The sequence below is a fragment of the Diaphorina citri genome, unplaced genomic scaffold (genome assembly GCF_000475195.1).
Source record: "Diaphorina citri unplaced genomic scaffold, Diaci psyllid genome assembly version 1.1 scaffold1016, whole genome shotgun sequence".
Taxonomy (NCBI): domain Eukaryota; kingdom Metazoa; phylum Arthropoda; class Insecta; order Hemiptera; family Psyllidae; genus Diaphorina; species Diaphorina citri.
This window is the reverse complement of record NW_007378446.1, coordinates 24,500-51,779: the sequence shown is the minus strand read 5'-3', so window position 1 is coordinate 51,779 and position 27,280 is coordinate 24,500. Positions and strand designations below refer to the sequence as shown.

The 27,280-nt window shown below is 37.0% G+C and overlaps 1 protein-coding gene and 1 long non-coding RNA gene across 5 annotated transcripts in view; both read left to right on the top strand.

Moving 5' to 3' along the window:
- The first annotated feature begins 623 nt into the window (after positions 1-623).
- Positions 624-1,641, top strand: LOC113469287. Its single transcript, XR_003392750.1, has 2 exons — positions 624-733; positions 1,060-1,641. It is a non-coding gene; the product is annotated as an uncharacterized LOC113469287 (long non-coding RNA).
- A 187-nt stretch (positions 1,642-1,828) lies between these two features.
- The window catches only part of LOC103513730 (type-2 histone deacetylase 1), a 35,197-nt gene continuing 9,745 nt past the window's right edge, over positions 1,829-27,280 (top strand). For 3 of the 4 annotated variants that reach the window (XR_541613.3, XR_003392748.1, XM_008478580.3), the window contains exons 1-4: positions 1,829-2,029; positions 23,413-23,483; positions 23,638-23,716; positions 25,902-26,926. Coding sequence is in view for 1 of the 4 variants with exons in the window: in XM_008478580.3 (XP_008476802.2) it covers positions 1,993-2,029; positions 23,413-23,483; positions 23,638-23,716; positions 25,902-26,926 (1,212 nt within the window). In the remaining 3 variants the exon portion in view is untranslated. Of the gene's footprint in view, positions 2,030-23,412; positions 23,484-23,637; positions 23,717-25,901; positions 26,927-27,152; positions 27,228-27,280 lie in introns of all 4 variants that reach the window. The other variant, XR_003392749.1, reaches the window with a different exon arrangement.

The window sequence follows — 27,280 nt, the reverse complement described above, 5'->3', positions numbered from 1 at the left end:
AAAAATCAAAAGCGAGTGTTCTTCGGCCTAGGTTTGAGAAATGTCCTGTGGGATTTTTTTTTTCGCGGGAAATTTAATTTTTCCCCTCAACTCAATTCCGCCCTTCCATCTCAATGTGGACGCATATTGTGTTATCTTTAACCCTCTTTCACACGACACGCTGAAATGACCCATTTAAAAAAAAATCTTTTATACTGGATCATTTAAATTGATCTTTTTGTAGCTTTGAGTATCAAAATTATTTAAAAATGTCTAATCCCCAAAAAATACAGAAAATTCCTGCTCATTTCGAGTTGAAAGAGATTTTTAAAACTCCAGTTTTTTTTTAAACACATGTTTGTCACTCGTGTGAAAGAGCCCTACACCCCAAACTCGTTTGTTTACATTTCTTATCAGTAATCAGCTGTTATCATTTTTCCAGTTTTGGGGAAACTGGAAAAACTTTTGCCTTGCGAGAAAACAGAAAAATCGATCGAAAGTTTGAACTTTGGTTGTATTCAATTTGTAGGTAATGTTTTTATTATTGTTTACTCTAGTGACAAATTAAAAAGTTCAACTAGCTTTCACTTTTCAATATTCAGCTTACTATCAAAGTTTTAAATCTACAAGAAGTGCCGATTCATAGCTCCCATGCGGTCATAGTTCATCACGATTTCGACACGGAGTGTGAGTGTTGACAAAATTAAAATCGAGATTACGAAATTTTATTTAATTTATTTGTTTACATTTTTTGGTAAATAATTATTTGATTGATTGTTTGTTTTTCTTTTTTCAATTTATTTACCTTTTTTACTTTTTATTACTTTGTAGGGTACCTACTTTCCTTCTGATTTTGATTCTGATAATTTCTTATCTATGTAAGTTAGTATTATTTTTAAATTAGGTATTTACCTTCTTTACTTTTTTTTATTACTTCGTAGGGTACTTTCCTTCTGATTTTGATTCTGATAATTTCTTATGTAAGTAGTTCGATTTTTTTTTCTTCATTTTAACAGAATTTCCTCTTATTTTTATGAATTATCTATTTTTCTTATTTTTATCTCTTTTGGAGTTCATTAGTTTTATTTCTTCATGATGTTTCATCGTGCGTGCCGCAATATTTGCTTTTTATCAGAATTTTAACTTACTCATCGTAATTTACGTGCTTCTTATCTCTTAGTTTTCCAAGTAAAAAGTAATTAATGAACATTTTGTGTGTGTTAAGAATTACCCAAGACGGTTTGCCAAGATTTTCGAGGGTTTCCTAATTTTATTAATTGTTTAATTAACTAGGTAGGAAGGAACCTTGCGTGTTTTTTTTGTGCCAGTTTGTTTGTGATTTTGTTTCTGGACCAACCTGGAGTTCTTAAAATAAAGAAACCTATTCGTATTTTATAGGTATAATTCAGAATATTGAGTGAATAAAATAGGTAGGTACGCACCTACATAAATAATGAAATAATTTTCTTCAAAAATAATTTTAATTTATATGTTGACCTAATAATGACAAAATAAATATCAATAGATACTAATTATCTATTAATTGAATTAATTCAAATCAAACCAATAAAGTACCACATAAACCAACCTTTGCATTGTCGTTTTCAAAAGTTCATTTTTACCTGTGTCCCTGGATTTTTCATTTTTGTCACATTTCGCCCACTTTGGACCCACCAACCTGGAGTTCTTAAAATAAAGAAACCTATTCGTATTTTATAGGTATAATTCAGAATATTGAGTGAATAAAATAGGTACGTACGCACCTACATAAATAATGAAATAATTTTCTTCAAAAATAATTTTAATTTATATGTTGACCTAAAAATGACAAAATAAATACCAATAGATACTAATTATCTATTAATTCAAATCAAACCAATAAATTACCACATAAACCAACCTTTGCATTATCGTTTTCAAAAGTTAATTTTTACCTGTGTCCCTGGATTTTACATTTTTGTCACATTTCGCCCACTTTGGACCTCTCTGCCTCACTTTCCACAAGCCGCTCAAATGTTGGACCACAAAATGGACCCTGATCTTCTGTTTGGTAAGTTCTTTTGAGGGAATACGGTTAATTGAATTATTGCTAGTTAAAGTTCTACTGTAGATCGTGTCTAAAGGTCTACATTAGATCGAAATTATTTGAGCCGTGAGCTATCATGAACGAAATCACCTCCTATTATGGGAATATGGGAGAACTTTGAACCACATCTTTCTGACTCCCCATGAGCTCACGTGACGTGATAGTAGTGTGTTCTATCTTTAACCATTTCACTATTGAAGTAACTACATATTAAGCGGGTCAGAAGTCCATTTCTTGACCAATCAGTTACGAAGACACAAAGTCTGTTCTCTGTCTAACAGTCTGTCTGACATTTGCCTAATCCCAATTAAAGTTGTCTGAGGCCACTAAAGTTGTGTAAAGTTCAACCTATTACGCCACAAGCGCATATAAGTCTCAGCTGTTGAATGTAAATTTGACAGTAAAAGGTAGAAACGAGTACCTATGCTTTTTTTCAACACAGATATTAGATAGGTTATAGGCACTATTTTATTATTTATTTGTCATCATTATTATTTTCGCATTCTTTCAAGTGCGCCCAAGTTCGATTCCCCCCCGGGGGCGATTTTATCCTAAAGGACTAAGGTTCGTTCTCGGAACGGCTGGCTTTCTCCTATCCTGTCCTCCTTTTCTCTCTTCCATTTCGGGACTATAAGACTTTAGCAGTTATAGCTCCCTCTGTCAAACTTTTAAAAGGAACATTAATTTTCTGACTGCAATAAGTTGCGTGAATATTTATCCAGTATGAACTTTTCCAAGTCACCTTTGAATATCAACTCCATACCCTGTGAATTAATCATGGGCATGATACACCCTAGGAATTTATCACACATAGCTTACTCAAAAACCCACCGTGTATGGACAAATGAAACTGTCAGAAGACATTTGATTGTGTTCGAAACCCGCTCGACCCCGTATATATAATAACAATAATTCGTCATACCTATATGTAGGTAATAGTCTGTGATACCCACTAAAGTTGTGAACAAGCTCTCTGCTTTACCACAAAGATACATTAAACCCCAGCATTAGTATACTGTGGGAAAACTAGCACATCCACCAATTTTATTTTAGAATAATGGGAAAACTAGCACATCCACTAATTTAAGCTTATTACACAATGCGGTCAAATCTTTATTTACAGAAATATATATACAAGTTGGACAAAAATTGAGATTTAATTAACTAGCTTCAGTGGGCTGTGGGAAAACTAGCACATCCACCAATTTTATTTTTATAAAGGCATATCCACCATCACCATTAGTGTACTGTGAGAAAACTAGTAGGTAGATCCACTAATATTATCTTCAGTGTACAGTACGAAAACTAACACATCCACTAATTTTATCTTTGTTGGAATAGAAGGCACACACACTACCTTCCAAGCTAACTAGGCTGGCACACCACTGTTGATCTAAACCTAAAAGTTGAATGTGACTTATCTGCCTTGTAACTAGTTGGATAAGGAAGAAAATATTTGAAAGTGAAATTAAGCAGACAGCTTTGAGATTTCAAAACAAATACAGGTGTAGAGAATTTAACCCTTTCGTAGCTCTGGTTTCCTGATTCTTTTTCCTTAAGAATCTAAAGGGTTTCAGAGTACTGCATATCTGTGTGGGTATGAGTAGGTACATAAGTATAGGTATGTATTACATACAGTTGGAACTTACGGATGGGTATACCATTTGTTGCCTATTTATTTAACTGAGAGAATTGTACTGAAAAACTAATAAATGGAAACTTATAAAATAAATTCAGAATAAAATTGAATAAGTACCTACCTGCCTACCTTCTTTATGAAATGAATACATCCGTATAATTTGAGTTATTTTATATGTAATAGACTCTTGAGAGGAAGGTAACCACTAGGTGGGGTTAGACCGGGGGCGTTCTCTACCACCTAACCCTCAAAGCCCGTTATTATGTGGTCAACTTCTCGAATAAATGAGGACAAAAATTCCATGCCTCGGCTGGGATCGAACTCAGGCCCTCCTGTTTACCAGGCAAGCGTCTTGACCACTACGTGACCACCGAGACTGGTGGTGTACTTTATTTTATAGAGTGTAAGTTTTTGTTGGTGGAGGCCATCGAACTCGGGACCTTCTACATGCCCCTAGGCATTTGTTTTTCTGATATTACTTTACCAAATTGGTGCACCTTGCAAGGTCATCTTCTTGTTATGGCATCTGCTATTTTTTACCTATGTAACTGTTCTTGAATTGTTGCTCCTAGTAGTAATATTTTCAACCACTATCCTTCTTTTAGGTATCGTCTATCTATTTGGTTAGGCAGGTATCTGTGGTTAGCCTTCATAACCAGAAAAAAAAAAGAAAATAATAATAAACAATCAATAAACAAAACAGTCTTTTTACTTCGGATCACAGTCCAGAAATGGTCTCATCATATAAATTTGTGTGAAAATCATTTGGCTGTACATAAGAGCATTTTGTCTAGATTCTGGGACGCCAGTGAAATTTTCACGAAATTGATGGGCTGCCTACTGATCTCGTGTAATTCAGTCATAAGATTTATTAAGTGGTAGAGAACCTCGCCTAGTGGTTACCTTCCACTCAAGCTCAAGAGTCTATTAATAGATGATAATAATTTGGACATTCCTTTAGGAGGCTACATTTTTTAAAACCCGCGGCCTAGCGCTTACAAGGCAGACGCACTACCAACTAAGCTAACTAGGCTGGCTAAAACAAGAAGTAAAAATAAGCTTTAAATAATACATTTGTTATCATTTACCAGATTAAGCTTCCCTTCGCCAGTGTACTGTGGGAAAACTAACACATACACCATTATCCTAAAGTAGGTACTATAGGAAAACTAGCACATCCACTAATATTAGCTTTAGGTCGAGTTTTACCACCATGGTACTAGACAAACCGTTATTGTTTTATAATACCAAATTTCAATTACTTAGGTATGTTATGTCATTTGGCCTCATGCCAATTTTCGATTATCGAGACTCTACAGAGATCAATGCACGGATTAGATTGTAATTTGTCTGAAAGAGAAGCACCGTTATTATGCCTATCTTCAAAGAGAACGCCTTGGGAAATTCGAAACCTAGCTTTGTGAGACAAAGGAGGTTTTCCTTTTTCGTCCAAGAAACGAGTACCTACATACCGGAAAAGATCTGAGGTTCTGTAGACGTAGACCATTGAAGATGAACATCACTTGAATCCTCGAATGGTTTCAGTTGATAAATAATGGTAAAGAAACAATAATACCTATTTAGAACAATGCAAGAAAAATACAAAGGACCGTGGAATGAGGATAGGTAAGAAATCCGAATCATTTGTCAAACGAAATCATCCAAATTTCCTTTGTGTGCTGATCCAAATTGAAGAGAGAAGGAAGACAGGATGGGGGAAAGCCAGCCGTTCCGAGAATAAACATTATCAGATCAGGATAAAATCCGCCGCGAGGGGGGAATCGAACCCGCGGCCTAGCGCTTACAAGGCAGACGCCCAACCAACCAAGCTAATATGGGAAAACTAGCACATCCACTAATATTAGCTTCAGTGTGCTGTTGGAAAACTAGCACATCCACCAATTTTATTTTAGAATAATGGGAAAATTGGCACATTCACCATCACCATTAGTGTACTGTGAGAAAACTAGTAGGTACATCCACTAATATTATCTTGAGTGTACAGTACGAAAACTAACACATCCACTAATTTTTTAGAATAATGGGAAAATTGGCACATTCACCATCACCATTAGTGTACTGTGAGAAAACTAGTAGGTACATCCACTAATATTATCTTCAGTGTACAGTACGAAAACTAACACATCCACTAATTTTATCTTTGTTCAGTCAATGTGATTTCTCAATATTTAGCCTTAAGATACCATGTTGTACAAAACAATACAGTTATCTTTGTTGGAATACAAGGCACACACACTACCTTCCAAGCTAACTAGGCTGGCACACCACTGTTGATCTAAACCTAAAAGTTGAATGTGTACCTAGTTAGCGCGAATATTTGTTCCTTTGAACCTAAAAGTTGAATGTGTAGGTATCTACATACATGGTTCGCGCGAATATTTATTTATTCGCGCGAACCATGTAGATACCATGAATAGGTATTTTTATTCTTGAATCTATTATTCTATTTCCTATTATTCTATTTCGTAACTGATTGGTCAAGAAATGGACTTCTGAAGGCAGGAAAGGTGCCAACAGTGAACCTTACCTACTATGAACTTTACCACGGATACGGCGCTTCTTATGTGATTGTACTATGTGCCTTACATTATACATATGAGTGTATGAGTATGATGCCACTTTTACCTATATGAACTTTACTACGGGTATTATGCGACTTATACACTTATATGAACTTTACTACGGGTATTATGTGCCTTATGTGAGAGGAAACCCTAGCAAAAACCGGTTTCCTATGAGAGTAAAAAACTGAATAAAACGTTTGATATTAGCATAACATAATAATGTGTAGAGTTCCTACTCAAGGACCTAGCTAAGGTAGTAATAGGTATGTACTAGCAATTCGGATCTCAACAAAAAAGAAAAAAAAAAGATTCCTTTTGCTTCGTAATCACAAACAATATTATTTGCTCAAATTAACAAAAAAGACACTTCAAAAGGAGATGATGAAGAAGAAGAAACTTCCTGAGACATCAACTAAAATTTGAAAATGATAAGGTCATATTTTTTTACTAAGAAACTCAGATACCAAAATCAAAAGACATTGATAGTTTAATGTTTATTATTATTTTTCGTCAATAACCTAAGCCTAATGGATCCATTAACAAGCACACCATTAAGTACCCTTGTCACTTTACCAGTGTCCAAAATTACAAACGACAAGTAATGTTCAGTCATTTATACCTACACAGCCTAGTCATTTGGACTTAGGGCCTTAGCTGACAAGAACAAAATTGACTAGGCATGTTAATCTTGTCCAAACATAGAGATAGACTTATCTGCCTTGTAACTAGTTGGATAAGGAAGAAAATATTTGAAAGTGAAATTAAGCAGACAGCTTTGAGATTTCAAAACAAATTATTCTTGAATCTATTATTCTATTTCCTACGAGAAGGCAGGAAAGGTGCCAACAGTGAACCTTACCTACTATGAACTTTACCACGGAGACGGCGCTTCTTATGTGATTGTAATATTTGCCTTACATTATACATATGAGTGTATGAGTATGATGCCACTTATACCTATATGAACTTTACTACGGGTATTATGCGACTTATACAAATATACACCTATATGAACTTTACTACGGGTATTATGTGCCTTATGTGAGAGGAAACCCTAGCAAAAACCGGTTTCCTATGAGAGTAAAAAAACTGAATAAAACGTTTGATATTAGCATGTTCTTGACTTGGCGGGGCGGAGCGCTACCGCGCTCCTTAATAACTGTGATACCCACTAAAGTTGTGAACAAGCTCTCTGCCTAACCACAAAGATACATGATTTGATTTTGACACTATCACTGTCTCACGAGGAGTAAAAGGTTTAGGATGTGATCTGTGGTGTTATCCCGTGATTAGGTCCTTATCTGAGAACACTCAGAGAGGAAGCGGACATTAGAGGATTCACAGACGACAGTATTAGGCCGAATGAAGAGGAAGTGAAAGTGAACCGACAGAGAGGAGATAATCGTATTCATCCCGTCGCGTTGGTTCTGAATGATTAGATAAACAAAAAGTAAAAATTTAGTAAGCTTTAAATATACATTTGTTATCATTTACCAGACTAAGCTTCCCTTCGCCAGTGTACTGTGGGAAAACTAACACATCCACCATTATCTTAAAGTAGGTACTATAGGAAAACTTTCAGAAAGAACAGTTCCGTTCAGGAACGAACTTTTTCAAAGAACAAGTTCCTACAGTTCGTTCGTACGTTCTTTTCCCATCTCTAATCCGAATGGCAACCACATTACCAGATAGAAAGCAACATTACGTTGCTTAACAAAGTTGCTTCCCAGCCTAGTTAGCTTGGTTGGTAAAGCGTCTGCGTTGTAGCGTCTGCATGAATCTCATGTTTCCTCAGCTATAAAACCTCTTAAAAAAGAAGAAAAAAAAGTTGCATTCTCGTGCTTTCCGCGCTGGCTTAGCAATTGAATTAAATATAGGCAATGCTTAGAATGCCTATTCATCTCCTAGCATTCCTACTAATTAAAACCTCTCCAGACGCCATCACCAATCACCATAAAAACAAAAGAAACACACTATACAGAATAAAAACAGCATATGAAAGAGACATAAAAACAATATAAAACAGGCTGCATTAAGTTTGATACTGATAGCCAGTTGTAGGAGTTTTACGAAGTGCATTATTAACATTCGTGGGAGTGCATCCCAAAACTCTATCAGATATGTGAGTTTGAGTTACTACACAACTTGTGATGTATAAATATGCAGTGTATACTATGCACATATAATAAACGCATGTGAGTTTGTATTGTTCTGTTAGTTTTAGCTTGTAATGTACTTCAAGAGTAGAGTGACAATGAGCCTACTTGTAATCTGAGCTTCACTGCACTATCACATTACTAAGGTCTTATCTACGATGCAATTGTAAGTCACATGAATCTGATGTACTTATTCAAGACGCTAGTAGAGTGACAATGAGCCTACTTGTAATCTGAGCTTCACTGCACTATCACATTACTAAGGTCTTATCTACGATTCAATTGTAAGTCACATGAATCTTCTGATGTACTTGAAGCAGGGGTTCCCAACTGAGTATGAGGGGAGGACCACTTTTGAATTTGATGATAAATCACAGACCTCAAGAACACGGAATTGGAAACTGCTGTCGCTAATATGGACAATATTGAAATTAAATTTGGTAACAATAATTCAATTTCATTGATGATCATTGGAATAGTAGAGATCCTTTTTACCGATTACTAGCTTGTTGTGAACCCATGTATTGTCCTAAATGGACAGCATTAGACAGAAAAGAACCATCCGTAAGAAGAATGGGTATTGCCTTATGGATGGTTCTTTTCTTCTGCTGTCCAAATATGCTTAATGTAAAGTGGGATTAGAGACCTACATATAACATCAACATTACATGTACAATCTCAACAGTCTAAACGTTCATCATCGTATATTACGTCAGGTTTTATTTTCATGTAGGTTCCCATCACAGAATTTCCTCCGGTGAGCCTCTCTAGAGGTCTCTCGAGGTGAAAAACTTCAAGGACATAGCCAGGTTTAAAGCTATTGGTCATACCATGGTCGTGAGATTGCAAGAGCGAAGATCAAACATGTGAATGTTAATGAAGAAGAAGTACAGGAAGAAGTCAAGAAGACGACAGAAAGAAGAAGAAGGTGAGGAGGAAGAGGGGAAGGAGGAGGAGAAGAAGAACAGACTCTACGTATAGGAAGAAGTGTCAGAAGACAGAGAGAAGAAGATGAAGAAGTAGGTGAAGATGATAAAGAGATAACGAAGATAAGTTGGTACATAAAAGTAATCTAGCTACCTACAGAATATCACAAAACAAAACGAACATGTCATTGTAGTCACGACTATACCCAGTACCTACCTACCTACCTAACAAGAATATGCTAAATTCACTACTAGAAACGTAAAATATGGTGATTTACTGTAAACAAATGTAGACATATTTCAGGGTTCTCACTTACGTGAGCTCTTCCGCGCAACCACTGATTTTCGATATTTGGGCTCTAATAACTTCACGTCAGGATATCTTTCTAACTAACTCAACATGAATCTATTTTCTCACAGTAACAGATATCAGCTTCACCAGTCTTACATGACGGGAAATAGGTACATGTGACTGTTAAGTGGACGTAATGAGATGCATGAAGGCTACCATCACCAATCACCATAAAAACAAAAGAAACACACTATACAGAATAAAAACAGCATATGAAAGAGACATAAAAACAATATAAAACAGACTGCATTATGTTTGATACTGATAGCCAGTTGTAGGAGTTTTACGAAGTGCATTATTAACATTCGTGGGAGTGCATCTCAAAACTGTATCAGATATGCGAGTTACTACACAACTTGTGATGTATAAGTACTCGTATGCAGTGTATACTATGCACGTATAATAAACGCATGTGAGCTTGTATTGTTCTGGGAGTTTTACGAAGTGCATTATTAACATTCGTGGGAGTGCATCTCAAAACTGCATCAGATATGTGAGTTACTACACAACTTGTGATGTGTACTCGTATGCAGTGATTGCAGTGTATACGATGCACGTATAATAAACGCATGTGAGTTTGTATTGTTCTGTTAGTTTTAGCTTGTAATGTACTTTATGTACTTCAAGACGCTAGTAGAGTGACAATGAGCCTACTTGTAATCTGAGCTTCACTGCACTATCACATTACTAAGGTCTTATCTACGATTCACTTGGTGTAAGTCACATGAATCTTCTGATGTAGGTACTTGAAGCAGGGGTTCCCAAGTCCCAACTGAGTATTTGGGGGGGACCACTTTTGAATTTGATGATAAATCACAGACCTCAAGAACACGGAATTTGAAACTTATGCCGTTAATATAGACAATATTGAAATTAAATTTGGTATCAATATTTCAATTTCATTGATGATCATTGAAACAGTAGAGATCCTTTTTACCGATTACTAGCTTGTTGTGAACCCATGTATCGTCCCAAATGGACAGCATTAGACAGAAAAGAACCATCCGTAAGAAGAATGGGCATTGCCTTATGGATGGTTCTTTTCTCCTGCTGTCCAAATATGCTAATGTAAAGTGGGATTAGAGACCTATAACATCAACATTACATGTACAATCTCAACAGTCTCAACGTTTATTGAATTTGATGATAAATCACAGACCTCAAGAACACGGAATTGGAAACTGCTGTCGCTAATATGGACAATATTGAAATTAAATTTGGTATCAATATTTCAATTTCATTGATGATCATTGAAATAGTAGAGATCCTTTTTAACGATTACTAGCTTGTTGTGAACCCATGTATTGTCCTAAATGGACAGCATTAGACAGAAGAGAACCATTCGTAAGAAGAATGGGCATTGCCTTATGGATGGTTCTTTTCTGCAGCTGTCCAAATATGCTAATGTAAAGTGGGATTAGAGACCTATAACATCAACATTACATGTACAATCTCAACAGTCTAAACGTTCATCATTGTATATTACGTCAGGTTTTATGGACCTCATCCGACGACTGACCACAGCACAAAACTTCCTCGCCAAACCCTACCAGGACATGAAACCTTCACCGAAAAAGGGTAAGTAAGAAAAAATAAATAAAAATAATAAAAAAAGATCTTGGGTAAAAGTCCTCTACCTTCACCTGGGATCATGGTTAGTCGGATTGTGGTCCCAGCTATAAACATATTTAAATAAACATAAGGTTCGTTCTTGGAACAGCTGGCTTTCTCCCATCCTGTTTTTCAGGTTTTATTTTCATGTAGGTTCCCATCACAGAATTTCCTCCGGTGAGCCTCTCTAGAGGTCTCTCGAGGTGAAAAACTTCAAGGACATAGCCAGGTTTAAAGCTATTGGTCATACCATGGTCGTGAGATTGCAAGAGCGAAGATCAAACATGTGAATGTTAATGAAGAAGAAGTACAGGAAGAAGTCAAGAAGACGACAGAAAGAAGAAGAAGGTGAGGAGGAAGAGGGGAAGGAGGAGGAGAAGAAGAACAGACTCTACGTATAGGAAGAAGTGTCAGAAGACAGAGAGAAGAAGATGAACCCGCGGCCTAGCGCTTACAAGGCAGACGCACTACCAACTAAGCTAACTAGGCTGGCTAAAACAAGAAGTAAAAATAAGCTTTAAAAAATACATTTGTTATCATTTACCAGACTAAGCTTCCCTTCGCCAGTGTATACTGTGGGAAAACTAACACATCCACCATTATCTTAAAGTAGGTACTATAGGAAAACTAGCACATCCACTAATATTAGCTTTAGATCGAGTTTTACCACCATGAATTGTCTCGGGATTGAGTTCAATCCTGGTATTGAGTAAACCCCAGCATTAGTATACTGTGGGAAAACTAGCACATCCACTAATATTAGCTTCAGTGTGCTATGGGAAAACTAGCACATCCACCAATTTTATTTTAGAATAATGGGAAAACTAGCACATCCACTAATATTAGCTTCAGTGTGCTGTGGGAAAACTAGCACATCCACCAATTTTATTTTAGAATAATGGAAAACTAGCACATCCACTAATATTAGCTTCAGTGTGCTGTTGGAAAACTAACACATTCACCAATTTTATTTTAGAATAATGGGAAAATTGGCACATTCACCATCACCATTAGTGTACTGTGAGAAAACTAGTGGGTACATCCACTAATTTTATCTTTGTTGGAATACAAGGCACACACACTACCTTCCAAGCTAACTAGGCTGGCACACCACTGGTTGATCTAAACCTAAAAGTTGAATGTGTACCTAGTTAGCGCGAATATTTGTAAGTAAATAGGTACGAGTATTTCTTATTCATGAATCTATTATTCTATTTCCTACGAGAAGGCAGGAAAGGTGCCAACAGTGAACCTTACCTCTGATGAACTTTACCACGGATACGGTGCTTCTTATGTGATTGTACTATGTGCCTCACATTATACATATGAGTGTATGAGTATGATGCCACTTATACCTATATGAACTTTACTACGGGTATTATGCGACTTATGTGAGTATATTATGCGACTTATACACCTATATGAACTTTACTACGGGTATTATGTGCCTTATGTGAGGGAATGTGTAGGTACCTAGTTAGCGCGAATATTTGTTCCTTTGAACCTAAAAGTTGAATGTGTAGGTATCTACATACATGGTTCGCGCGAATATTTATTTATTCGCGCGAACCATGTAGATACCATGAATAGGTATTTTTTATTCTTGAATCTATTATTCTATTTCCTACGAGAAGGCAGGAAAGGTGCCAACAGTGAACCTTACCTACTATGAACTTTACCACGGATACGGCGCTTCTTATGTGATTGCACTATGTGCCTTACATTATACATATGAGTGTATGAGTATGATGCCACTTATACCTATATGAACTTTACTACGGGTATTATGTGCCTTATGTGAGTGTATTATGCGACTTATACACCTATATGAACTTTACTACGGGTATTATGTGCCGTATGTGAGAGGAAACCCTAGCAAAAACCGGTTTCCTATGAGAGTAAAAAACTGAATAAAACGTTTGATATTAGCATAAAATAATAATGTGTAGAGTTCCTACTCAAGGACCTAGCTAAGGTAGTAATAGGTACTAGCTATTCGGATCTCAACAAAAAAGAGAAAAAGATTCCTTTTGCTTCGTAATCACAAACAATATTATTTGCTCAAATTAACAAAAAGGACACTTCAAAAGGAGATGATGAAGAAGAAGAAACTTCCTGAGACATTAACTAAAATTTGAAAATGATAAGGACACATTTTTTTTTTTTTTATTAAGAAACTCAGATACCAAAATCAAAAGGCATTGATAGTTTAATGTTTATTATTATTTTTCGTCAATAACCTAAGCCTAATGGATCTATTAACAAGCACACCATTAAGTACCCTTGTCACTTGTCACTTTACCCCTGTCCAAAATTACAAACGACAAGTAATGTTCAGTCATTTATACCTACACAGGCCTAGTCATTTGGACTTAGGGCCTTAGCTGACAAGAACGAAATTGACTAGGCATGTTAATCTTGTCCAAACATAGAAATAGACTTATCTGCCTTGTAACTAGTTGGATAAGGAAGAAAATATTTGAAAGTGAAATTAAGCAGACAGCTTTGAGATTTCAAAACAAATATATGTACAGGTGTAGAGAATTTAACCCTTTCGTAGCTCTGGTTTCCTGATTCTTTTTCCTTAAGAATCTAAAGGGTTTCAGAGTACTGCATATCTGTGTGGGTATGAGTAGGTACATAGGTATAGGTATGTATTACATACAGTTGGAATTTACTAGCTTATCTTTTAAATTGGCCTTTAAAATAGATAGAGTTTTATCATCCTCTTTTTCTTCCTCCCCCTGTTCTTCGTCTTCGTCTTCCTCCTCCTTCTTCTTCTTCGTTTTCTTCTCATTATCCTCTTCATCCTCCTCTTTCTTCTTCCTTGTTATGCAAAATCGGTATTTGTTCGGTTGTGAGTTTGCTCTCACCTTAGTCTCTTTTCAAGCAGACAGAGCTTTTTCTTTACTTTAAACCACAACATCTGAAACATAAATTTACTCTTTTTTCCTGCTAAATGCGATCCTGGAGTCTGGGAATTTCAAACCTACCAGTAATTAAATAAATATCAGTATCCAAAGAGGGTTATTTAAAACAAACAATCTTACCCACAGGTACCAGAAGTATTATTTATGTAAACAATGCATTCTTTGGAATGATAAACATTCAGGAAGATTACGTCCGAAGTATTCATCTGTTATGAAGAATATCAAATACATAAATTAATTAATGCTTAATATGCAAGGTACATGCTGACACATCATCTTACAATTCTTACATCTTACTAAGGTGAGAAATTTTCGAGTTATGCAACAAGAAACAAGAGATTACCTCTTAAGAATCAGAGATTTGGTTTACACGAGGAAAGTAGAAGACTTCCCCATAATCTCTCTTAGTTGAAGGTAGTAAAAGTATCTGGATAACAATAGGTACGAGTAATAGCAAAATTTACTGTTAATTTTTCATGAGGAATTTAGCTTCTCTTAGTGGAAGATAGTAAAAGTATCCAGATAACAATAGGTAATAGTAAAATTTATTGATCATCTTTCATGAGGAATTCAGCTAAACAATAATAAATTTCTAAATGCATCAACTTCCATTCAGTGAAAAATTTACAACTTCTCACGATTAATTAAAGGTAATAATAAAGTCTGTCATAATCTCACGCTTGATGAAAGCTGCTAATAAGGAAAACAGTAAAAGTACAGTTGAGATATTGGGCATTCAGCCAGACTGAATAGAGCTGGAAAAAGCCAGCAGAACGGGATTGCCCAGATGGTTACCCACCCGGATGGCAACCACATTACCAGATAGAAAATGAGGAATTCAGCTAAACAATAATAAATTTCTAAATGCATCAACTTCCATTCAGTGAAAAATTTACAACTTCTCACGATTAATTAAATATAATAAAGTCTGTCATAATCTCACGCCTGATTAAAGCTGCTAATAAGCAAAACAGTAAAAGTACAGTTGGTGAGATATTGGGCATTCAGCCAGACTGAGTAGAGCTGGAAAAAGCCAGCAGAACGGGATTGCTCAGATGGTTACCTACCCACCCGGATGGCAACCACATTACCACACATAGAAAGCAACATTACGTTGCTTAACAAAGTTGCTTCCCAGCCTAGTTAGCTTGGTTGGTAGAGCGTCTGCGTTGTAGCGTCTGCATGAATCTCATGTTTCCTCAGCTATAAAACCTCTTAAAAAAGAAAAAAAGAAGAAAAAAAAAAAGTTGCATTCTCGTGCTTTTCGCGCTGGCTTAGCAATTGAATTAATGGCAATAGGCAATGCATAGAATGCCTATTCATCTCCTAACATTCCTACATTGTTTCAATTAAAACCTCTCCAGACGCCATCACCAATCACCATAAAAACAAAAGAAACACACTATGAAGAATAAAAACAGCATACATATGAAAGAGACATAAAAACGATATAAAACAGACTGCATGAATAATAACAGTGCTTATTTATACTGCTCGCATAGGACTGAGAAGTCCCTTTACTCCAGCAGTAGGCTACTACTATTATTGTGGTCAACTTCTCAAATTATATATAGATTGAGGATAAAATTCCATACCTCGGCTGGGATTGAACCCACGCCCTCCTGTTTACCAGGCGAGCGCCTTGACCACTAAATAGGACTGAAAAGTCCCTTTACTCCAGCAGTAGGCTACTACTATTATTGTGGTCAAATTCTCAAATTATATTGAGGATTCCATACCTCGGCTGGGATTGAACCCACGCCCTCCTGTTTACCAGGCGAGCGCCTTGACCACTACACCACCGAGGCAGGTGATCACATAGAGGGTCTCTATCATTTTCATAGGTTTGGTTTTCCAGACGATTAAGAGCTACTAAAAGTCGCACGTCTACGCTTCCATCCTCACACCAAGAGGTTCCCGGGCCTCCCTTGAGAAGGCCCCTGAGTAGGTACTTACTTGTTACGTGTAAGTTAAAGGTCAGTCGATCTATTTATCACCAGGATGTCTGGTCGATCAGGAGTAGAGTAAGCATACTCGTAAACTATACCTACCTTCTTCGTCTTCCTCCTCCTTCTTCTTCTTCGTTTTCTTCTCATTATCCTCTTCATCCTCCTCTTTCTTCTTCCTTGTTATGCAAAATCGGTATTTGTTCGGTTGTGAGTTTGCTCTCACCTTAGTCTCTTTTCAAGCAGACAGAGCTTATTTGCTCAAATTAACAAAAAAGACACTTCAAAAGGAGATGATGAAGAAGAAGAAACTTCCTGAGACATCAACTAAAATTTGAAAAGGACATATTTTTTTATTAAGAAACTCAGATACCAAAATCAAAAGGCATTGACAGTTTAAAGTTTACTATTATTTTTCGTCAATAACCTAAGCCTAATGGATCCATTAACAAGCACACCATTAAGTACCCTTGTCACTTGTCACTTTACCCCTGTCCAAAATTACAAACGACAAGTAATGTTCAGTCATTTATACCTACACAGGCCTAGTCATTTGGACTAAGGCCTTAGCTGACAAGAACGGTCACTTGTCACTTTACCCCTGTCCAAAATTACAAACGACAAGTAATGTTCAGTCATTTATACCTACACAGGCCTAGTCATTTGGACTTAGGGCCTTAGCTGACAAGAACGAAATTGACTAGGCATGTTAATCTTGTCCAAACATAGAAATAGACTTATCTGCCTTGTAACTAGTTGGATAAGGAAGAAAATATTTGAAAGTGAAATTAAGCAGACAGCTTTGAGATTTCAAAACAAATATGTATATGTACAGGTGTAGAGAATTTAACCCTTTCGTAGCTCTGGTTTCCTGATTCTTTTTCCTTAAGAATCTAAAGGGTTTCAGAGTACTGCATATCTGTGTGGATATGAGTAGGTACATAGGTATAGGTATGTATTACATACAGTTGGAATTTACTAGCTTATCTTTTTAATTGGCCTTTAAAATAGATAGAGTTTTATCATCCTCTTTTTGTTCCTCCCCCTGTTCTTCTTCTTCGTCCGTAGCTCTGGTTTCCTGATTCTTTTTCCTTAAGAATCTAAAGGGTTTCAGAGTACTGCATATCTGTGTGGGTATGAGTAGGTACATAGGTATAGGTATGTATTACATACAGTTGGAATTTACTAGCTTATCTTTTAAATTGGCCTTTAAAATAGATAGAGTTTTATCATCCTCTTTTTCTTCCTCCCCCTGTTCTTCTTCTTCGTCTTCCTCCTCCTTCTTCTTCTTCGTTTTCTTCTCATTATCCTCTTCATCCTCCTCTTTCTTCTTCCTTGTTATGCAAAATCGGTGTTTGTTCAATTGTGAGTTTGCTCTCTCCTTAGTCTCTTTTCAAGCAGACAGAGCTTTTTTTTCTTTACTTTAAACCACAACATCTGAAACATAAATTTACTCTTTTTTCCTGCTAAATGCGATCCTGGAGTCTGGGAATTTCAAACCTACCAGTAATTAAATAAATATCAGTATCCTCCCCCTGTTCTTCTTCTTCGTCTTAGTCTTCCTCCTCCTTCTCCTCCTTCTTCTTCTTCGTTTTCTTCTCATTATCCTCTCCATCCTCCTCTTTCTTCTTCCTTGTTATGCAAAATCGGTGTTTGTTCGGTTGTGAGTTTGCTCTCTCCTTAGTCTTTTTTCAAACAGACAGAGCTTTTTTTTACTTTAAACCACAACATCTGAAACATAAATTTACTGTTTTTTTCCTGCTAAATGCGATCCTGGAATCTGGGAATTTCAAACCTACCAGTAATAAGTATCAGTCCTTTTTCTTTACTTTAAACCACAACATCTGAAACATAAATTTACTCTTTTTTCCTGCTAAATGCGATCCTGGAGTCTGGGAATTTCAAGCCTACCAGTAATAAGTATCCAAAGAGGGTTATTTAAAACAAACAATCTTACCCACAGGTACCAGAAGTATTATTTATGTAAACAATGCATTCTTTGGAATGATAAACATTCAGGAAGATTACGTCCGAAGTATTCATCTGTTATGAAGAATATCAAATACATAAATTAATTAATGCTTAATATGTAAGGTACATGCTGATACATCATCTTACAATTCTTACATCTTACTAAGGTGAGAAATTTTCGAGTTATGAAACAAGAAACAAGAGATTACCTCTTAAAAGAATCAGAGATTTGGTTTACACGAGGAAAGTAGAAGACTTCCCCATAATCTCTCTTAGTTGAAGATAGTAAAAGTATCTGGATAACAATAGGTACGAGTAATAGCAAAATTTACTGTTAATTTTTCATGAGGAATTTAGCTTCTCTTAGTGGAAGATAGTAAAAGTATCCAGATAACAATAGGTAATAGTAAAATTTATTGATCATCTTTCATGAGGAATTTCTTACATCTTACTAAGGTGAGAAATTTTCGAGTTATGCAACAAGAAACAAGAGATTACCTCTTAAGAATCAGAGATTTGGTTTACACGAGGAAAGTAGAAGACTTCCCCATAATCTCTCTTAGATGCTGATACATCATCTTACAATTCTTACATCTTACTAAGGTGAGAAATTTTCGAGTTATGCAACAAGAAACAAGAGATTACCTCTTAGGAATCAGAGATTTGGTTTACACGAGGAAAGTAGAAGAATGCCCCATAATCTCTCTTAGTTGAATTAATTTAATTTTATAAGTTTCCATTTATTGATTTTTCAGAACACAACTCTCTCATCAAAAAAAAATAGTTAACAAATGGTATACCCATCCGTAAAAGCCGAAGCTTGTGCTTGAAGGTAGTAAAAGTATCTGGATAACAATAGGTACGAGTAATAGCAAAATTTACTGTTAATTTTTCATGAGGAATTTAGCTTCTCTTAAGTGGAAGATAGTAAAATAACAATAGGTAGTAGATAACAATAGGTAATAGTAAAATTTATTGATCATCTTTCATGAGGAATTCAGCTAAACAACAATAAATTTCTAAATGCATCAATGCATCAACTTCCATTCAGTGAAAAATTTACAACTTCTCACGATTAATTAAAGGTAATATATACTAGCCTGGTCTCAGGTTTAAGATCTGCATAATATGGACTATCAAGTGAATGTAATGTTACGTTTAGAATAATACCTACATATATATTCCAGAGCAGAATCCTACGGGAATCTCTGATGTCATTGACTGAACGTATAGTAGGTAGCTTTTGCCAAATTAAAGAAAAAGTGTTGATATATAGGTATGTTTATGGATGGTTGATTGATGGAAGGTCTAATAAGTAGATAAATAGAAAAGGAGGAAAAGAAGGAGAAAGAGAGAGAGAGAAATAGATAGAGAGAGAGACTGTAAAGCCAATTTGAATTCAATCAATTTCATTGAAGAATTAAAAGGATATAACCACCATTCAATCAATATAATCAACATTATTCGAGATGAATCTCATATGGATTGATTTCTGAGAACCAATTAATTACTTTCATATTTATTGCATACCTCCTCGTTCTAGCATTTGTCCATATATCACTACCACTACAAACATTCTAGTAGTCTTCTAACCCGCTGGAGATCCAGGTTCGATCTCAGGCAGTGTGAGATTTTCTTAGGTCCACCACACACATTACGGTCAGCGGGGTGGCTTGATCTGGAAAAGAAGAAGAAAGAGAAGAAGAAGGAGGAGGAGAAGAAGAAGAAAAAAAAGACGAAGAAAAAGAAAAAGAAGAAGGAGGAGGAGGAGAAGAAGAAGAAAAAGAAGAAGAATAAGAAGGAGGAGGAGGAGAAGGAGAAGAAGGAGGAGGAGGAGAAGAAGAAGGAGGAGGAGAATAAGTAGAAAAAGAATAAGAAGAAGGATGAGGAGGCGGAGAAGAAGAAGAAGGAGGAGGAGAAGAAGAAGAAGAATAAGAAGGAGGGGGAGGAGGAGGAGGAGAAGGAGACGAAGGAGGAGGAGGAGGAGAAGAAGAAGAAAAATAAGAAGAAGAAGAAGAATAAGAAGAAGGATGAGGAGAAGGAGAAGAAGAAGGAGGAGAAGAAGAAGAAGAAGAAGAAGGATGAGGAGGAGAAGGAGAAGAAGGAGGAGGAGAATAAGTAGAAGAAGAAGACGGAAAATAGAAAAAAAAATCTGGTGTGAACGTCACACTACTTTCCTTATCCTATTGGAAGATGCAAAAAGTGACACATCCACCGACAGATCGTCAATGATAGTTTAGTGCTAAACGACTGACAGAATTAACACTATAATAGGACAAGAGAAAAAGTAATGTAAAGTATGCCATAAGAACCATCACTAGATCTACGACTATTTCCTATTTGGTTAATAGGCAATTTGGTTGATAGCGTTATTGCAATAAATAAACTTAGTGTAATAAATAAAACTATCACCATCAGATAAGTATACGATAATATGACTATTACGAGTAGTACTCGTATACCTACCTGTTCGTCTAATAGGCAATTTGGTTGATAGGCAGACTATCAACCAAATGACTATAATATAACTATTAAATAAATATGACTATTAATGTCTAATAACTAAATTGTCGTGTGATAGCTAAGTGACAAGGCAAATGGATCGGAATAACTGGTATCAGTTGTGAAAGATGTCCAAGAGATGTTAAAAGCTCATTTAGATTTAATTTTATTTTTTATTATTACCATGAAACTGAGTAGGTACCTAGTTAATATTATTCTTAGGTACCTGGCTACGGCTACATAAAAGCTAGCTACACATATGTAGATACATATACTAAATACCTACCTACTATTACCATAGTATACCATACGTATCTACTACCGAGCTAGATGACTACAAACTGAAAGAGGTTCACACACGAAATGTTCAGAATTGCCGCAGGATTTCGATTAGAATGTTTCACTTTCATTTTACTACCATCTTAAAAAAAAAGTAAATATCCCTAGATGTTTCATAGATCCGTTTGTATACTAGCCTGGTCTCAGGTTTAAGATCTGCATAATATGGACTATCAAGTGAATGTAATGTTACGTTTAGAATAATACCTACATATATTCCAGAGCAGAATCCTACGGGAATCTCTGTCATTGAATAAACGTATAGTAGGTACCTAGCTTTTGCCAAATTGAAGAAAAAGTGTTGATATAGATGTTTATGGATGGTTGATTGATGGAAGGTCTAATAGGTAGATAAATAGAAAAGGAAGAAGAATAGGAGAGAGAGAAAAAGATAGAAACGAGGCTAGGGAGGGAGAGAGAGAGAAAGAGCTAGAAGGGAGAGAAAAAAAAGGAGGATAACTCTTTCTCATTGAAGAAAGAACATATTATTAGGTATATAACACTTTATTAGAATTTTACAATATTTACAAAGAACTTATTTTTACAATACAAGTTCATATTATCATTATTATTAGTGGATGTGTAAGATTCACCCTAAGAGATTCCTAAAACGTAGTAAAATGAATAATTTGGTGGATGTGCCCAAAATTCCCATACAAGTTCGGCACTGATTATTGCCATCGACTTTCGGAATATTGGCACAGTGAACGTAATCATTTGACCTGTCCAACTCCAGGCCACCTTAGGTACCCATATGAACCCATAATACCAGTGGCGTAGCGTGGTCTAACTCCAAGTGTAGGGCGGACACTAATTTCTATCACAATATCTATCTAATAAGAATACAATAATTATTTAAAGTCAATATTGAAGGGTATTTGAGTGGAATTTTTGAGTGTATGGCCGCCATACACGCCCTACATGGACGCTACGCCACTGCATAATACATAATAATATGAACCTAAAATACACATAATATGAACCCATACCAGGCACTGAAATATCCATAGTTACTTCCAGGTTCCAGGGCAGGTCCGGAACTAGAATAGAATTCAAATTGGTTTTCTAGAGGCATTTTACATTTTGCATTTCAAATTGGTTTTCAAAAGCATTTTGCACATCTCTGTGTGTACCTCATGTCCTGATAAATTTTTCTCACCCATGTCTTGATTGACACAATTTTTCCGCCCTTTCTTCGGCCTACCTCGCCCTTTTCTCTCAACCCCTTTCATTCTCTCAAATATTTTCCCTATGTAGCTCTCTCTCTTCTTTCAACAGTAGGTACCTGTATAACCCCCCAGAAACACCCTATATGTTAAGGGAATGGTGAGTCCATGACCAAGTGTAGAAACCTATAGGAATCAAATAGCTCTCTGGAGTTATAGGCGAAGTTACCTCCACATAACTCTGAAAAATCTGCGAATAGCTTTGTTAATGGACACGTAAATCCTTGTTGGATTACACAGGTACACAGCTAGGTGCCTAAATGGGGAAGGAATTAGGTCAGTTGTACATTGACGGTGTAGGGAAGAAGTGTCAGAAGACAGAGAGAAGAAGAAGGTGAGAAGGAGAAGAAGAAGAACTCTACGTATAGGAAGAAGTGTCAGAAGACAGAGAGAAGAAGAAGGTGAGAAGGAGAAGAAGAAGAAGAACTCTACGTATAGAAAGAAGTGTCAGAAGACAGAGAGAAGAAGAAGGTGAGAAGGAGAAGAAGAAGAACTCTACGTATAGGAAGAAGTGTCAGAAGACAGAAAGAAGAAGAAGGTGAGGAGGAGAAGGAGAAGAAGAACTCTACGTATAGGAAGAAGTGTCAGAAGACAGAGAGAAGAAGATTAAGAAGTGGGTGAAGATGATAAAGAGATAACGAAGATAGGTTGGTACATAAAAGTAATCTAACTACCTACACCTACAGAATATCACAAAACAAAACAAACATGTCATTGTAGTCACGACTATACCCAGTACCTACCTATGTACCTGCCTAACAAGAATATGCTAAATTCACTACTAGAATATGGTAATTTACTGTAGACATATTTCAGGGTTCATATTTCAGGGACATATTTCAGGGTTCTCACTTACGTGAGCTCTTCCGCGCAACCACTGATTTTCGATATTTGGGCTCTAATCACTACTTCACGTCCGGATATCTTTCTAACTCAACATGAGTCCACGTGACCTAACGTGATGGTTGTGTGCTCCTACCTTATGCCTTAGGCAATAATTTCGCCCCTTGCTTGTAATTTTTGTGTATTTTGTGTACATGTAATTATAAACAATAAAGAGTAAATAATAATGAGACTGAAAAGTACCCTTACTCCCGCAGTCTAAAAAAGGTCTTATCCCTTGGAAAAGATGATTCTAATCCATTTCCTTCTTTCCCCCTTCAGATGTGCGGGAGTTCCTAGTCACAACGTTAGAGGAAGAAAAGCTGAGTGACCACACCAAGGCAATCCGATTGGACCTCATCATGGTATCACCAGTAAGAATAGTATACAGGGTATCCAAAAAAGTTATCGTATCAGAGTAATTGTTTTAATAGGTTAGATAGAGGGAACTGTAACGTAACAATAGAGGTCTTAGTACATTTGAACACCCTGTTTGTGGGTACATAGGACCTCATCCGACGACTGACCACAGCACAAAACTTCCTCGCCAAACCCTACCAGGACATGAAACCTTCACCGAAAAAGGGTAAGTAAAAAAAAAGATCTTGGGTAAAAGTCCTCTACCTTCACGTGAGCCCATGGTTAGTCGGATTGTGGTCCCAGCTATAAACATATTTAAATAAACATAAGGTTCGTTCTTGGAACAGCTGGCTTTCTCCCATTCTGTTTTCCTTCTTTCTTCAATTTCAGAACGGTAAGGCCTCCGTTGTAACTAAAGTTGTGACATGCTTTTGCATAACACAAAGTAAAAAACCATTGCATTAGGTAGGTCGGTAAGTCGACAGGTATCCACCAACTTGTACCAAATTGCGCAAATTCTTATCTTACACTTCTTGAGGTTTAAGCCATTCTCATCATAACTGAGTAGAAACCTAAGAAACCAATCTTCAGGTATCTTTGAAATCTCAATGCTCATTATTTATACCTTTAGATTCCTTACCTAACCCATGAGAGCGGAGACCTGCATTAAAGTCACCAAAATTGACCAAACCCTTCTCTCTTTTTCGCCTGGGTACATAGCTGTACAAATCATAATATAAATATGTAGATAGCATCACAATCCATATGTACAGTACATACATAGGTATAGATACTTAAGTAGATAGGGATAGACATACATATAGCTCTAATCACAATCTCGCAGTCACACCACATGCTGCATTTGGTAGCGGATTGAAGGTCTCCTGTGACCAAGATGTACTTGCCTTCTGTGATTATGATTATGAAATCTTCAATCATCATTGACTCCGTTATCAAGCGCGCCGGGAGGCGCGCGAACGTCAAGAGTTCGCAGCACCGCCCGGCCTATATTAACACGAAACAGAATTTCAGCGTTTTTCGGCATTTTCACCTCAACTTTTCTCCCACTTCCCCTTAACTTTAAGCAAATTTTATTTGATATTCCTGGTCGGACGTGAAAATAGATGCGAAATCTCCAAAACCCGAACTTTCTACGATTTGTTTAACCGGTTTTCTGATAGGCTCAAAAATCTTGAAAATCGCGAAAAAAAATTTTCTTTTTTTTTTGTTTTCACCCGATTCAATTAATCAAGCCTACAGCCCGTTCTACAAATGGTGGGAAGACGATTAAGGTATCTCCGAAAAGGTCTCCTTTTTCCTATCCTATCCTCCTCTAGAGTCTGGAATCTAGACCAAATTTAGTACAGACAGACCAATTCTAAGGTCATACGGTCATTTCTTTGAACAGTCACGAAAGAAATTATTATCATCTGAACTGTCATACTCCAATTTAAAAGTAAGTAGGTTGTTTGCCTGTGTTGATTGAATGCAGATAGCTGACTAAAACTAGATACTCTAGATCTAGATAGAGATACAAATAGATAACTATCTCATTCAAAATAGATAGATACTCTTAAGAAGATCAAAAATGTAGATTTATTTCTGACTTGCAACTTGCAACCTGCCTCGCTGCATTTCTCAGTTTCGCACACGTTTGACAAGTGGCCTTTCTATGATAATGCTCTTGATAATGATATGTGCCAGAGAAATTAGAAGTAGTCTCATTTCGAGAAATGAAAGTTGTGGAATAAGTTTTGATAAAAGTAAACTCGAGTAAACTGGATACAGAAAATACAGTGATTACTGAGGTATTATCTAGTTGAGAATTCAAGTAGGTAACTACAAACTATCATTTGATTCAAGTCTTATCTTAATTCTTGATAAGTAGGTTGTTTTTGTTGATTTGTCAAGTAGCGAAGCTAGAAATGTCACGACTATCTTTGGATAGGACAGAAAAGTCCACTGGGGAACCTTTGGAAGTTTGTACACTTCATGTCTTTTTAGATGAGCCTGCCCTCTAGTATTGTAGTACTTGGAACTTCTTGGAAGGGTGGATTTGATTTTTGAGGATAAATTGAGATTGAGAACCGACATTCGTGACGAGCATTCATGCCTAAGGCCAGCCACTCACTATCAGGTAGACCTGACAGGTAGGTAGAGGTGCTCCCGAATACCTGATGAGCATCCACCTGACACCTTGTGAGCACACACACCATCAGGCGGATCTGATCGGGTGTACCTGATAGTGTGTGGCCGGCCGGATTTTTGAGGTTGTATTAAGAACCTACATTTGTGACAAGCGTTCATGGGTCTAATTCTAACGCAATTAAAAAACCCTTCAAATGCCATAGCAACCTAGCAACTTCTTAAATAAAAACTAACCGTTTCCCTCATCCTTCTTCTGTTTGCAGACAAATCCAGCGCGGATCTCATCCTGCACCACAGCCTACACCACCTCTCCAGTCTGCACCATCTCGATGAGAACCAGTACGAAAACGAATCCTGCACCAGCAGTGGCGGGTCCACAAGTGGGGCCGGCTCCACCATCGAATGCTACGAGGAAATCGACCATCCGACACTGGCGCACAACGCCCGAAATATGTACGAAAACGTCAAAATTTTGCCGTCAGCCTCAACACTTTCCAATGGGCAGTCCGTTCTGTCGACCAGTCAGTACAACGAAATCACGGCTCGCCTATCCAACAACGCCCTGAGCGCTCAGTACGAGAACACGAAACACATGGTCAACATGGGAAACACCAACGGAGGCAGCAACATCATGAACACCAAACACGGACAGGTTGAAATCGTCAACGCTTTCAACGGAGGGAAAGACGACTGCGTTGATGGCGAAGGGAAAACCAACGTTTCAAGCGGTGGAAGGAAGGCATCCAATGGGAGCGTTAAGAGCATGCATGATATTAAGTTCAGTGGGATACTCCCGGCTGGGGACGCGAAAGGGCTGGCTGAAAATGAGCTGATCAAACACAAGTCGCTCATCGGAAGCGTGAGCTATCCGTTGGGAAGCCAGCAGAACGGCAACACGAATGGATCCTCTAACAACAAAAACATGTCCAACAACAGCAACAACGGAGAGAATAGCAACAGCAGTGTCAACTCCAGCAACAGCAACGTTTCCTCCTCGTCTTCCTCATCCAGCTCCACCGCCTCTCTGAGCACCTCCACCAAAAACCTCTCCAGTATGAACTCAAACAACGTGGAGATCCTCTCCATTTCGGCATCTGCCATCAAATATTCCGCGGCCCGCTGTGGGAACCTTCTCAAGAAGGAAAAGATCCTGTTTGTGGACCACTTCAAGAAATACTGGGTGGCGCTGGTCAACGGGTATCTCTACTTGTACAACAATGATAAAGATAGTAAGGCGTGCAGTGTGATTAATGTGGAGGGGGACCGGGAGGACGGGGGGAGCGTGTACACGGCACGACTTTTTTTTTTGCTGAAGGGGAGGCTAAAGTAATTGACATCATTTTAATCAATGACTCTTTACATCATTACATCAACGACCAACAGCTTCGGTATGAAGTTGAGAGTTAATTTGTTAGTTATTTTTTTCATCACAAGATGTTTTGTATGTATTTTTTCCTTGTATTTTAATATGTTTGCCCTTTTGGAATAATTAGGTATGTAGAGCAACTCGTATAACGGCACGACCCAGTATGTCGAAGGAAAAGGAGCACTTGTTCGAGATCGTCGCGCCTGGTCAGAAAACACATTATGTAAGTAGAAAAAAGAAAATAAATAGATTAAAATGAACGAACAAAGTGAGTTG